The following is a 15,942-nucleotide window of genomic DNA, read 5'->3' as shown; positions in this document are numbered from 1 at the left end:
AATGAACAAAACAGTCATGAAAATTTTCTTCACCTGGAAATTCTTTAAAAACATGGCCAATATTTTCATCAACCCCTCTTCAATGTTTCCGAATTTACAGTATCCTGGACTCATTACGCTCATTTTGGAATTCACAGTGTCACAGGCATTAGTTACATTATAAAGGGCATCTCTGATGATTTGGGATAGGCAAAATTGCTTCTTTCCCACAAAATCAATGTTTTCACATTTCCTGTAAATACACTTAATTTTTAACTTTCTGATCCAGGGTTTAAATTAATGCAGTTGCAGTGAAGCCAAAAAGATGCTAAAAATATTACCAGCCACCAATTCACTTCAGAAGGATTATGCACAATAATTACTTAAGAGAATACATTTTTCATAGTGTCCTAAGGCTAATCTATTTTCTTTAAATTAAGCTTTAACAGAGGATTGAAAGACAAATTAAATCCTGTCCATATGTGCATTATGCTGTGCTCTCTCCTTAAGAAATAGATGAATGGATGAGAAACTCCCCTTAAACAATGCAGATTTAGAATATTTGACAATCACAAAACATGACATTTTATTCAGTGGGTACCTATTTTGCATTGGCACAGGAAAACACTCTTATACAGTTGCTCTTCTCTTTAACGCCTGTAGCATGAGATTCATTTTTACCAGATAGAAGTACACAACATATGGAGCAAATAGTATCAAAATAAACTAGCCTTATCAACACTATAAATATTAGTAGAAAACACACTCCTTACTTCAGCGTTTCCCAAACTTTTTTAGTCACGGAACACTTTTGATCTCACAATATATTTACATAACACTTACAAAACACAAGTTTAGTGGAAGCCAAAGAACTATTTGCTAATATTTTTTACATACAATGCACTGTGCATCAGGAGCATCTATTTCCAACATATGTAAAGCTGAAATTCAAATGACTGACATCATACTTTCGTTTTCGTCTTTTATTAGTTGGTTTCTGTTTTTTCACTTCAGATTGTTGGGGAACAAAAGGCTGCGATTGTTCATCCTCACTTTGAAGTGTGAAAATATTGTGTTCGTTTTCATCGACTACAGTTGCAATCCTAGAAGTACTTGCTTATCGTTTTAAAGTTCCTTTTTTCAACCACAAATCCATGGTCATTTATTTTAATAATATTTCGAAATACTGATTATCAAAAAATACTTAAATTATCAAAAAAAATTTATACAAGGAAGTGAGTTTAGTTATGATATCAGTTCACTTCCTCCTCTCCTTCAACCCGTGTACTCCAGACTAAATTGCATACGAATGGCATATTAGACCACTACATTGCTACTTTTTAGTAAATGGCATTACCTCTGCACATACTTTTCTGTGCAAAGCCCACTAAAATAAACCAAAATTGTGGTCCGTGATCTATTTGCTTATTGGTCTATGCAAGTATATTAATAACCGAAAATAAATAATGTTAAAAATTATGATACAAAAGTGGTGTATGCTACAAATATGCAAAATTAATTTTATTTTTTTAATTATTAATTAAGAATTTTCGCAGAACACTTGTTCACATCTCACGGAACACAGTTTGGGAAATGCTGCCTTACTTAATGTTTCCAAAAACAATACAAATAAGCACCTTAGTTCAATAATCACTCCACCCACTGCAGAAACATCTTACCATCTCATATCATGCTTTAGCTTTAAAACATACACATCATGCATCAGAAATCACACAGGGATCACCAATCTTCATTTGTTTAAGAAAGTCCTTAACCTTTTATGAATGCTTTTATGAAACCCACTAAAAATAACAGTATCATATTGTTCTAATTGGGTTTATGAAAGGTATGCTTAAGCTCAAGTCCTTAAATGGTCTCAAAGAAGCCATAAATTTATGAAAGAAATGAGTTTCTATTGTTTCATTAACAATGAAGAAACTATAGGAAATAATTCCTGTTGTTATTGCATAATTGCACACACAAAACATTTCTTAATATCAAACTTTGAATTTTAAATAATAGTAGCTTCTGTTCAGCATAAAATGTTTAAGCAAATAAAGTTATACATTTTTTAATGTATAACTTTATTAAGATTAAGTAAAATATAATTTAAAATAATAATTTTGATACAGTGGATTCTGGTTATTTGGGCCACCAGTTAATCAGGGACAGCCGTTTATTTGGGACAAATCTTAAAAAAACAGAGCCCAATCAAGAAAACAGCCAGAATTTACTTCATTTAATTGGGGTAGGAGACCGCAGCACTCAAGATTACCCTACGATTATCTCCGACCATACCACATGGTTCGGTTGGATTTCTGGAGGTCACAACCATAAAACAATTAGTAGGTCCCTGTTTAATGGGTTTTTCTGTTAGTGCTTTAATCACAAAAAAATTAATTTTCAGAATCTGCTCTTCATTCCTATTTTTTAAGCTTCGTAACTTGTTACTCCGTTCTCACTTGATAAATTTACTTTGGGTAAGTTTATTTTTATTTTGCTAACCTGTGGAAAATATTCTTCGGATTTTCATGTATCATTTAATTTTTTAATTGGCAATGTAATAAAGTGTAAATTTGTACTTAATACAGTATATCCGTGGATATACTGTATTAAGTACAACTATAAGTACTTTTATAGCCGTGGATAATATTCCTCCTATTTTTGCTAATTAGAATCACTGTTTAATAGAATTAAACCTTAATTCACAAGCGTGATCACAATGACCAGCACTTACTACATATCGTATAGTTTTTTTTTTTTTTTTTAGTTAGTTGTTGGCGCATCGGCTTCTGTGGCCATAATGCACCTCCCAAGGTTTTTGCAGTACTGTGATCCAAGCCCGAGGCGGGATTCGAACCCGTGACCTTTGGGTTGCCAGGCAGGCACTTTACCCACCCGGCTAGCCCGGTCGGCACATATCGTATAGTGAACGGTAATTTACTATGGTGAGTCCATCGTAACACGATTTGATTGTGCAGTGAACCAATTGTAAAACGGGGATCCACTGTATTTTTAACTATTTACGTGAAACTTTGGATAATTGTTGTTGTTGTTATTTAGTTTTTAGGAGCATTAGCAACTAAGGCCATATTGCTCCGGGGATATGTGATGGTCATTCCCTGACCTTTCCGCATCCTCCGTATTTGGTGGTCATGGGCTCGAACCCCGGTCTAATCAAGAAGCGTGTGCTACGCACTGCCGCTCCTGCCCACCTGGCTACGGAGGCGCCCTTTGGATAATTGGAGCAGCCACTTAATCGGGCCAAAATGCACTAGTCCCGATGTGTCCCAAATAACCGGAATCAACTGTATATAACTGAAAATATTAAAATTAATGTGGTTAATATAAGAATTATTTTATAATAGATTAATAAGAATATTTTCCATTTATTTATTTATATATATATATATATATATATATATAACACGTGCATTTAAATATCTAATCCTTCAATAAATCAATACTCTTTCAATTTCCCCAAATCGTTAGAAGAATTTAATACAATAAAAGTACTTACCCATAGCTGTTCTGGGTCCATCATATGAATATTTTACTCCTTTTCGAAAAATATACAAAGTGGGATAACCTGTAACCTCAAATCTGCTAGCCAAATCAGTTTCTACAGTTGCATCTACTTTGGCTAAAGGTACTGGTTGGTCTCCTTCTTTCAGCAAAGCAGCAGCTTTTGAATATTCAGGTGCCAATGCCTTACAATGGCCACACCTTGGTTATGAAATAATAAAAATTTAAAATTGAAAAAAAAAAAAAAAAAGAAAGAAAGTAAAGAAACTGCCACACTTACATTAGACTAATTATATCTATATGTATTAAATTTTTTATTCCACTGTTCAGATGTGTCATCTGAACAAATAGCCTCATTTTATTTGACAGAGCCTCGGGAACTATCTGAAGTTCTGTCATGAAATTCAAAATCAAGATTCTATAGACAGAGGGAGCTAAAAATCAGGATCCACTTGAAAACTGCGGTATTCTATTTTTAGTTTGCTTATTAATTTTTTTTTTATTTCTTATTATTATATTTATCGTTTTATTTCAGTGTCATTGCTAGATTATCATATTTATCTCATCGGCATGAGTGTGTAATGACTGCCTTTAGCCTCCACTATATATAACATATACATTTTTTTTTTTTATAATTTGTTTCACTACACATTTTTACAAGAATAAAATCAATTTAAAGTACCTATCTTCAACATTATGATCCGTTTGTGTTTGTACCACTCAGGAAGCTTGCGGGGATTAGTTGTTCATGTCTTATTTTTACATAAGTCTTAAGCCTAATCGTGCTGTATCTTCATAGCTTTTCAACATTTTCCAGATAACCTGCTTGGCTATGCATTCCTTTTTTGGGAGGGGGAGAATAAATTATTAAAACATGCATAATCTGCATTACATCCATTACTTATTCCAGGAAAGACAACCTGAATCCTATTATCCATTGACAGTATTAGTATTAGTAATGGCTGCATGGTGCAAGAAAGCCTATGGCTTATGCTGCACCAGCCAAAAAAAAAAAAAAAAAAAACGAATAAAACAATGATAAAAAAAATAATAAAAAATAATAATAATTAATAAAAGAAAAGGAAATTAAACCTATCATCCTATGCACTTCCATCACCCAAAGGTACTGTCCAGATGACCTTTGAATTTCCCCAAACTGTCAGCCTCTACCACCCCATGTAGGCAACTTATTCCAGTAATTTATAACTCGCTGGCTAAATTAAAACTTCCTGCAATCCAATCTAAACATCCCCCCCCCCGTAACTTGAATTTATGTTCCCTAGTTCTAGCCATTTATAATCTTGAAAATTTCGTCCTAATTCATTTTACTGATGCCTCTCAGAGCCTTAAACACCTCAATCAAATCTCCTCTAAGGTGTCTAGATTCCAAACTCTGCAACCTACATATTCAAAGTCTTTCTTCATAAGGACGCCCTTTTGCCGATCTCACCAGGCAAGTTACCCGTCTTTGCACCCTTTCAAGAAGCTCGATGTCTTTCTTTAGGTGCAGTTTCCATACTTGAACACAGAATTCCAAGTGTGGTCTAACAAAAGCCTTATATAATGGGATTATCACTTCCCTATCTCTACTTGCAAAATCATCAATAGGACACCATGGGCCTTCCTTGCAACCTGTTTACAATGCTCAGAGAATTTCATGCCTGACCAAATCGTAACACCCAAGTCCCTTTCCTCCAGTACTGGGTTTAGTTGAACTCCACCAAGTGAATAAGTTATTTTGGGATTACTGTTTCCCAGGTGTAATACCTTATACTTTGTTGGATTAAAGCATGGCTGCCATTTCTCTCACCATTCCTGAAATCTATCTAGGTCTCTCTGAAGAAGCTCAGCTTGACAGTGATCATTAACTACTCTACCAATTTTAACACATCTGCAAATTTAGGCATCATGCTCTCTGTTTAACAAATCTAGATTTGTTAAACATCGATGTCGTTTATGAAAATTAAAAACAACAGTGGTCCTAATACTAATTCTTGGGGAACCCCACTTCTTACATCAACCCAACCTGAGGATTAGCCATTTATCACAAACCTCTGCCTCCTGCCCTGAAGCCATCCTGCAATCCATCTAAGGATTTTTCCAGTAATTCCAACCTGTTCCAGCTTATAAAGCAACCGTTCATGTGGGACTGAGTCAAAAGCTTTGCTGAAATCTAAATAAACAATGTCGAAATTATTCCCTAAATCCAGCTCATGAGTGACCCTTTCAAAACAGCGAACCAGATTTGTTAAACATGATTTTCCCTTTACAAAACCATGCTGAGTATCCTTGAGAATTTCAATTCGATCCAAATGATCCTGAATTCCACCCTTGATCATTGCCTCTATGATTTTCCCTACCACTGAAGTCAGACTGACAGGTCGATAATTTCCCACTTCACTTTTTTTTTTTTTTTTTTTTGATTTGGTAGTTGTTGGCGCATCGGCTTCTGTGGCCATATTGCACCTCCCAAGGTTTTTGCAGTACTTTGATCCAAGCCCGAGGCGGGAATCGAACCCGCGACCTTTGGGTTGCCGGGCAGGTACTTTACCCACTCGGCTAGCCCGGTCGGCTTCCCACTTCACTCTTATCAATCCAAGGGAATCTCCCTTGGACTGATTTTCCAATCCAAGGTAATCTCTCCTGATTCTAGTGATGCTTGCATAATTAGCTTCAATGGTTCAATGCACTCACTTGCAGCCTACCTTAAAATTATAGGGTATATTCTATCAACTCGAGGAGCCTTACTGGCCTGTAGGCTCGAAAGTTTTTCATTAAATAATCTTGCGAAATTTCAATATCATTAATTACATATTTTTCAACTTCGCTCCCACAATTTCCCATTGCCACAAAAGGTTTTTCATTTGTAAATATCAATGCAAAATAACTGTTGAGTTCATCTGCAACGGCAGCTGGTGTGTTTAATACTATCCCCTTTCCCTTACGTAAAGGTCCAATCTGGTTTGTCCTGCTCTTCTTGGCATTTATATAAGTGAAGAATTCGTTATTCCCCCTCTTTGCTCTGTTTGCTAGTGATTTCTCATAAACTGCTTTTGCCTGTCAAACCTACTACTACTACTACCTTTTATGTGGGTCTATTACAGATCATCTTGTAGCTGTTATAGGCTTCAGTACTTTTTATTGCTCTGTAACCTTTCCATGCCACCTTTTTCTGCTCAAGTAATGTGGCAACTTCACTATTCATCCAACGTGGAACCCTCCTCGTGGAGTATTTTTTTAATGGCAAATACGCATTCAAGGCATCTGTGATTAATGTTTTAAAAGCATACCACAATTCAATTGTATTCATTCTCCACGCAATATCTACCCAGTTAATAGAGGCCATGTGGTACCTTAAGGAATTGTAATTTCCTTTTCTGAAATTAAAACCCATTCCTTTGCCTTTTACTACTGCTACCTCTCTCATCATCGTCCACCGTAGAACTCCGTGATCACTTCCTGCTACTGGTTTCTCTACTGTCAGCCCTGTTATCTCATCTGATTCATGGGTGATGATGAGGTCTAGGATATTCTTTTCTCTAGTACTTTCCCTGACATGTTGATACAAATAACAGTCATCTAGTTGATTTAAAAATTTTGTTCCCCATGTCAAGTTTCCTTCCCATTTACTCCAATCAATTAGAGGCAAATTGAAATCACCCATAATAAGACATTGACGCTTACTTGCCCATTCCATTTGCATGTAGAGGCTTTCGTCATAATCTTCACAATCAACTGGTCTATAGATTACTCCTACACGCATTATACCTTGTTTCCAACTAACTCACACCATACAGATTCTATACTAGCATGTGAAACGTCTGAATCCAGGAAAGCTATCGTCGCACTCAGGCTGCTTCTGATAAGTAGAATTACCCCACCACCCCTTCTATCTACCCTAGTAGGCATCTCCGTAACCAGGTGGGAAGGAGCAGCAGTGCGTAGCACACGCTTCTTGATTATACCGGGGTTCGAGCCCGTCACCATCAAATACGGAGGATGCGGAAAGATCAGGGAATGACCACCGCATATCCCCGGAGCAATATGGCCGTAGTTGCTAATGCTCCTAAAATCAAATAAAAACAAACACATCTACCCTAGCCTTCCTAAATACATTATACAAGCTGTACTGAAACTCATCATCCCCAATTTCCGGGTGGCACCACGTCTCCGTAAGCCCTATTATGTCCGCATTACTTGTTTTAACCAGCAGTTCGAATTCGCTCATTTTGTTGACGGCACTTCTAACATTACTATATAAACAATTAAGACTTAGTGTTCTTGTATATTTAACAACCCTAACACAACCCTTGAAGTTTTTTAGGCTCTCTTCCCTGGCATTAGCTACCATGCTCACTTGAAACGTTTCTGCCCTCAGAACATCTAGATAATATATCCAGTTGGGGTAACAGATAAGAACTCTTGAGGTATGTGCAAGAGTTACTTTGACCAACATTATCCAATAAAAGCATGTCAGTATTACCCATATCCGCCCCGACTAGCAGTTTCCCTGAACCTTTAAGGTATCCTCAATAATACTGGCAAAAACTTTTGCACCACCTTTGTTTAAGTGTATCCTGTTTCTATAAAACAAATTCCTTCTACCTACAAGTGTGGGCCATGCTGATAGAAATTTCCCCCCCTAAAGCCTTGCAGAGTCCTTCAAGTCTTGAGTTAATCCACAAGGCTTTTAACATATAATCCCTCCTATCGTGTCTAGGCAGAATTCCAGACACATAGACATTGTGGCCTAGCTCGCGGCATTTCTTCAGCATGGTCCTGTATTTTTCCAACAAATTGTCAGATCGTGTACGTTTAATGTCATTAGTCCCCACATGAATAATAATATTCTCTTTACCCCCCTTAAAATCTGACAATCTGTTGGTGACATCATTAATAGTTGCTCCCGGCAGACATACCCTGGTTCTACTTCTCCTATCCTTATTACAAAAAATATTCCCCATTTCCCTGACAATAGAGTCTCCTAATAAAACAATGTCCTTTTTAACCAGAGTAGTTTGCACTTGGTTTTTCTGTTTTGAGGTCCGAATCGGGTGTGCATCCCTTGGTAGATTGCTGGAGTTTTGAGTCCCTGACGAGCTCCTAGATGCATTATTCTCGAGGGCAAGCACCCGTTTTTTCAGGGACTCAAATTGTTCCATCAGTGCACCAAATTGTAATTTAAGATCGGTGCACTCCTTACATCGATCACAAAGAAAAGAATCCCCAGGTAAGATATGATTAGTCACCAGGTCGACCTTGGAAAACATTCCACAGGTTCTGCAACGGATTAAATCATGACTCACCCGTAAATTGCCATCAGCTATTTCCGTGTGAGTCACGATACCCTGTGATGTGTTTAAGGCAGATCTTGTAACTACCATTATAAAATTACCTAAATATAAATGAAAATTAACTTTAAAAAAATTTTATCTATAGTATTATTAAAATCAAACTGTTACAGGAAAACCTATAACAAAATAATCCAACAATATATAAATAAATCAAATATTTAAAAGCACTAATCAACAGTAATCCAATCCACTTAACTGAGGAGCCCTGACGAAGTGCGTCCGCTCACCTCAAATGCCAACACTCAATGAAGTAACTAACTTTAATGCAAAGTCATCTTTCTCTGCTTCAGGTCATAATAGCTTTAACATTATGATCTGTTTGTTCTTCTGGAGTGTTGTGTGAAAACCTGGTCAAAACACATCCTGTGACTCCAGGCTAGAGACAGTTTTCATTATTCAATTACTATCATACATAAGTTTTTTTTTTTTTAACCTGGCAGGAATGGCACCCCAAAGGGTAGCAAAAGCAATGGCAGGTCATCAGACAGGCAACCTACTTTCTTTTTAATTTCAGAAAATGTTTGGGCTTTTTGAATTCTGCTTGAACAATGCCAATACTGCATCTTTTCTTAATGTATTGCAATATTATTGCAGGTACTTCTTTAAGTTTTAATAAAAATGTTAAAATATGCTGTGATTTACACCTTTTATTTTTAAAAAACAAAAAAATATATATTAATTCTTCAGAAAATTACAAAAAAATCATTTTAGACACATTAAAAACATTATCTTCCATTTTCCCATTTAAAAAAATCACAAAGTACGCAAAATGTTATTAAAAATGAAAAAATAAATTATACATATTCAACATTATTAGTTCCATTTTTTCAAGTTTAAAATTGGTGCACTTCACAGCACACAAAATTAGCATTAGCATTAGCATTAGTAGAGGCATACGATGCAAGAAAGCAAGCTTATTCAGCATCAGCCCAAAAAAAAAAAAAAAAAAAAAACCCTCTCCCATTTCACCCCTCCGTTCGTTCGAAATACCTGTCCAGTTGAGCTTTAAATTTGTTTAGGCTATCAACTTCAACAACAAGTGATGGAAGTCGGTTCCACCAACCAACCACCCGCTGGCCAAAGGCAAATTTCCGCACATCTATCCGACATCCGTCCTTCCTCAATTTGAATTTATGCCCTCTGAGGTGATTATTCTGAGAAAGATGAAGAATCCCATTGGCATTGAGCATGCTCAAACCATTCAAGGCCTTATACACCTCTATCAGATTCATTAAATAATGAATGTTGCTTCCTGCAGAGTAGCATCCATTTTCAGAGAATATGGAGTTTTGTGTTCTCATCTTTACTACGTGAAAACAATAAATCTTTCAAAAACATGAATCATCTGTAGATATATACAAAGGGTACTAGGAAAGTTTTGCAATACAGCTTTGTTTATTTAATTTTTTCAAAGTAATTTCCTCTACATTCAATACACCTCTCCATCCTCCGAAACCAATCTTTAAACCAGTTCTGACAAGTTTCACTAGGGAGTAAAGCACACTCGTTATCCCAAGCCCGTAGAAGGTCCTCATCACTGGAAATCCGCCTCCCTTTTATCTTCATTTTCACATGTGGGAACAGTGCAAAGTCGCAGGGAGCAAGGTCTGGACTGTAGGGAGGGTGCTCGAGAAGTTTCAGTCCTGTCGTGGTCAAATATTCGGTGCAGGCTTTGGCGCGGTGAGCTGCAGCATTTTCGTGATGGAGGTACCAGGTGTCCATTCTTGACTTTGGCCGCAGGTTCTTCATAGATCCAATGACTTTAGGCAGGCATTGTTCAGTATACCACTTAGCTGTGACTGTCTTCTGCGTGTCCAAAACGACACGTTCCACAATTCCACTCGATTTGAAAAATACAGCTTTCATTTTCTTCTTTACAGATCGGGATTTTCTGACAATTACGGGTGTGTCGTCATCATCAAAGACCCAAACTTTGTTTTGAGCCTTGGTCGGCAGATCGTAATAGTACAGCCAAGTCTCGTCACCTGTCGCGATGTTGTTCACATACCGAGATTGTCCCTTATCAAACTTTTTTAACATCTCCCGGCACCAAGTCACACGTCGTGTCATCTGCTCTTCAGTCAGTTGATGCGGCACCCAGAGAGAACAAAGTTTCTTCACATGCAAATGATCTTGCAGAATCGAACGAATTGCTGGTGCATTTAGGCCCAAAGTATCCTCTATCTATTGGCAGGTCACTCGCCTGTTTTCGTCAAGCATTTTCCTCACAGCAGTAACGTTTTCCTCCGTAACTGACGTTCGTGGCCTTCCCGGCCTCTCAGAATCCTCCAGAGTGAAATTTCCCCTTTGGAATTCTCTATACCACCTGAATATCGTTGTACGATGTGGACAATCATCATCTAGTGCAAGAGTCATTTCTTCTAAGCACTGGTCTATGGTTAAACCACGCACGAAATTATACCGCAAAACTGTCCTTATCTCATTTCGTGACCACTATGCCATCGCAAGCACTTTACACTCTCACTACTAATGAATAACTGAGCCCATCGACTTGGCGCGGCAGCTACTATGCACGTATGAACATGTCTCAACATGCAGCAACAAGCAGCTTCCTGTGATTCATTGTTGCGTCATATTGCAAAACTTTCCTAGTACCCTTTGTATATAAAACTAGTGGGAGAAGAAAACAAGTAACCTGAAATTATAAAGCAGTGTCGGGGCTTGCCTGATACTACCATGTTACTCTTCATCAAGCAAAAAAGCCAAAATAGTCACAAAGATGATAAGTCACCTGACAGGTTCTCATAAATTTCTGTAGGAAAACCATAAATAAAAACACAACACTTTAGAAACTATTACAGTAACAGTTTGGCTATATTTCAAAAGGCAAAAATAATTTGATTTTTAATCATCGATTAATTAACAGTTAATGCAACAATGCTATTTTTCAAAGTCGCCATTCAGGTGACCTGCCACCATCACCAGATTAATGTGTGTTACTATATTTTCTGCTTAAAACATTTTTTTTTTTTTTTTTTTGTACTGACACTTAAGTACCAGTTTTTGTACTGATACTTGCTATGATACAAAGACAAAATTGTATCCGATAGATTTTAACATTTGCTTTGTTATTATTACAAATTAATGTTTTGTTTTTTTATTTCTTGTTTTGCCATATAATTTATTATGATCTTATCTCTGTTAGCCCCTATTGCTGTATCAGAGATTGTGAATAAATGGATGTTGATTGACCGATTAATTCTAACAATAGTACCACACCACTGATAATGGTACAAATTTAAAATTTTGGTAATTAACCCTTCCAGAAGCTAGTTTACTGAACAAGTGTAAGTTGCAGTGAGTTTTCTGCTATGAACTGTCTCTGTGAATGCTTTCAAATATTAGTTTGTTCTTATTTTGACTTGACTGCTGAACATAGCAAAACTGTTAAAAAATAATAACAAAATAAGAAAAACACTCTGCTACTTTTTTTTTCCTGATGCAATGATATCCTTCATATCTATTTAAATATTGCTTGATTCAATTTCATCAACTTCTGGATCTAAATTTCAGTTTCTTCAATTTTGCTTTGCATGCACCCAAATCAGAAAACAGGCTAACAAATGATCTTTTTCTCCTCCGATTTTCAAAGCTGTGTACCACATCTATCATAAACTATGTCTGATTAGATAGAAACTCAGATAAGAGATGGCAGAACAGAGTGGAAGACAATTTATGCATTAATGGACATATCTCAAAAATTAACTAGAAAAAAGTACATACACATATGTACTCTCACAGCCCATACAAAAAAAAAAAAAACTCAACAGTAAAAACAGTAAAATAATGATAGCAAAATTGACAGTTATATACTGTTATTGTTAATGAAACAAATTGATTATTGGCATATATATTCTCACTGCTAATGAAAAATGTCTAACATAGTGCAAAAAAAAAAAAACAAAAAAAAAAAAAACACACTAAGCAACAATGGAGATTATGTTCATGACAAAAAAAAATTTACTTCAATAGAGAAACTGAAAGTTTCTCCACCTGTTACCTGGTCCTAATAAACAGGAAAAATACTGCATTTACCCAAGTAAATGTTGTTTATCTAATGGGGGGGGAGCGTAATCTTAGACAGGTATATGTTGTTATAGGAGTTTATGGCAAAAAGGGGTACGTCAGCCATGCTGAGAGCAAGAGAGAGAGAGAGAGCAGCTCAATTTTATATAATGAAAGGCTTATAAAAATAGAAAGTAATCAAATATTATAATCAACAAAACTACAGATAGGATTTGCAGCCAACAGAAAAGGAACACTGTCATCTGGATAAAAGAGTTGATGGCAGAAAAGGATCTTGATATGTCCTAGTACTAGTTGGGAAGTCCAAAGATAGAGAAACATTCCAACCCTTACATGCCATGAGCAGCTAGAAAGGAAACTGGCCAGCCAAATACAAAAGGTAGCCATTAAAAATTAAAGCTCAATTAGAATCCTCCAAGAGGGACCAGATTGTGGTTTCACATAAAAAGAAAGTTTTTCCCTTGAATTTTTCCACAGAATTTACCCATGAGTAAATGATATAAGTGATTCCCCGTGATTCATTATTGATGGAATCCATATTCGTAATCATTTATCAAGTAGAGCAGTATTTCCCAAACCTGGGTAAATTACCCAAAATTGGGTAAAAGTGGTTTTTCTTTGGGTAACGATACACCTCAGAATACACATTAAAATTTACCGTAAAAGTGCATTTTTTAGCGAAGAAGGTTTAACGTGGGATTTCTGTGTGGGGATTAACAGTGATGGTGCTCCCTCAATGTTGGGTCAGCATTCAGGCTTTATAGCTCATGCAAACCAACACAACCCCAAAATTCTGTCAACACACTATGATTCACCACCAAGCTCTGGTCATCAAAGGTCTTGTTCTTGAACTAGAGGAAGTCATGAAAAACGTCATTACCATAGTGAACCTAATCAAGGTAGGCGCTTTAAATACGACTCTTCAGAACCTTGTGTTCTGAAACTGATTCATTACATAAGAACCTTGTTTTCTATGTGGAGACCCACTGACGCTCAAGAGGGAATGTTCTTCGCTTTTGGGAGCTGAGGACTGAAATTGAGATGTTTTTGGCTGAAAAGAAAAGAAATTGAGATGTTTTTGGTTGAAAAGGCTCTCATTGAAAGAATTACCAACATGAAGTGGTTAGCTCAGCTTAGTTATTTAGTTGATATTTTCTCCAACATGAATGCACTTAATCTGCAACTTCAAGGATAAAAGGAAAATAGGATTTCTGCAAATGAAAAAATAACAGCATTTCAAGAAAAGCTCGAGTATTGGCTAAAAAAGGCAGAGCAACATAAAATTGCATCCTTCCTCACCCTTTCTTTGTTCTTGGAGGATGCTGATGGGGTTGATTTCAGTGAAATCAAGGAAGATGTGATCACTCACTTAACAAAACTATCTTTGCACTTCAAGGAATGCTTTCCTGAAATAGAAAGGTCTATATATCAGTGGATTGTAAACCCATTTCTGTGTGACTTGAATGAAATGCCCGATAGTCTTAATGGTTTTGCAGAGCAAATGATGGAGCTTAGGTCAAGCAGTCAGTGCAAAATGTTATTTGAAGAAAAGAAGAACCATTTGGAAGTCTTTCTGGTTAACAATTCACGATGAATATCCTGTGGTAGCTGGAAAGGCCGATCTCTTTTTACCGATCTCTCTTGAGATGTTTTTGGTTGAAAAGGCTCTCATTGAAAGAATTACCAACATGAAGTGGTTAGCTCAGCTTAGTTATTTAGTTGATATTTTCTCCAACATGAATGCACTTAATCTGCAACTTCAAGGATAAAAGGAAAATAGGATTTCTGCAAATGAAAAATAATAACAGAAAAAATAACTTGTGATATATGTTTTCTGTGCAGTTAGTGTTTTATTGGGTAAAAAGGACTTTCTGATAAGCAGTTTTGGGTAATTTGAGACGCATTGAGGTAGAGGATTTAAAGAAACATAAAAATTATCTGACAATGGATTTCTCTGTTATTTATTTTTTATTTATTTATTTTTATTTTTTTTTACAGGAATAGCTAAAGTGCCATTATTTTAAAAAAAGTTTAAAAAAAAATAATAATAAAAACTAGTCTGTAGACCCAAGCCTTCTTAGGATTTATTCCATTATTACAACAGTTCTCCTCAACCTAACATCGAAAAGTCATTCCTTTATTCTCTTACAGGATAGAAGGTGCTCTTACACCTTCTATCCATGTCCTCCTTGGTCTTCCTCTCTTTTTCCTTCTCCATGGCATCCATTCCACGACTTCTCTTGGCAATCTGTTGTCCACCATTCTCTTCACATGGCCAAACCACTCCAATCTTTTCTCCTCTATTTTATTAATGATGGTTTTTTGGCCATTCATTATATTCCTTATCACGTCATTTCTAACTTTTTCAGTCCTAAACTTTCTTGCCGATCTTTGCTAAAAATCCATCTCAATGGCCAGTAGTTTATTTTTTTTTTTGTCTTTCAAGTTAAGGTCCAAATTTCACATCCATATAATAAAACACTTTGTAATATTGCATTATAAATTTGATGTTTAGTTTTGTTAATAATATTTTTATTCCATAGCACAGAATTAAGCATTCCTATGACCATTTTACCTTCACCCAGTCTTCTCTCAATTTCCTGCACATATCAGCCTGAATAATTGCACCTAGGTATTTAAATTGCTGCAGTTTTCACCTGTATTCCATCTAAATCCAGAATCTCCCCACTTCGATTCATGTACTCTGTCTTATTAAAATTAACTGTCGGTCCCCATATTTTATATTCCTCCAGTAACTTTCTGCTCATGTAGTTTACAACATCATCATCATCCTGTGCTACCACAACTCGGTCGTCTGCAAACAGTAGATTGTAAAGGTACTTATTTTGACCAAGGGGAACACCATTGAACTGCACTTCTGTGACCATGGTCTTAGAACAACTTCCAGGTACAGCTTAAACAAAGTAGGTAACAAACAGCATTCTTGAAGTAGTCTTTTGGAAGTCAAACTTTCTTGATATTTTTGAACCAATTTTTATATAGCATGTAGATTCTTCTAACTAATGATTTCAGTTAA

The 15,942-nt window shown here is 36.2% G+C and overlaps 1 protein-coding gene across 1 annotated transcript in view; it reads right to left on the bottom strand.

Moving 5' to 3' along the window:
• Window positions 1–15,942, bottom strand: part of LOC150090705 (protein disulfide-isomerase A4-like) — a 133,802-nt gene that overhangs the window by 87,125 nt on the left and 30,735 nt on the right. Inside the window, exon 3 of the mRNA XM_090369889.1 lies at window positions 3,500–3,705. Coding sequence (XP_090226015.1) covers window positions 3,500–3,705 — 206 coding nt within the window. The remainder of the gene's footprint in view (window positions 1–3,499; window positions 3,706–15,942) is intronic.

This window comes from Mastigoproctus giganteus, chromosome 1 (assembly GCF_048544385.1).
Source record: "Mastigoproctus giganteus isolate SK-2022 chromosome 1, ASM4854438v1, whole genome shotgun sequence".
Classification (NCBI taxonomy): domain Eukaryota; kingdom Metazoa; phylum Arthropoda; class Arachnida; order Uropygi; family Thelyphonidae; genus Mastigoproctus; species Mastigoproctus giganteus.
This window is presented reverse-complemented; position numbering and strand designations above follow the sequence as displayed.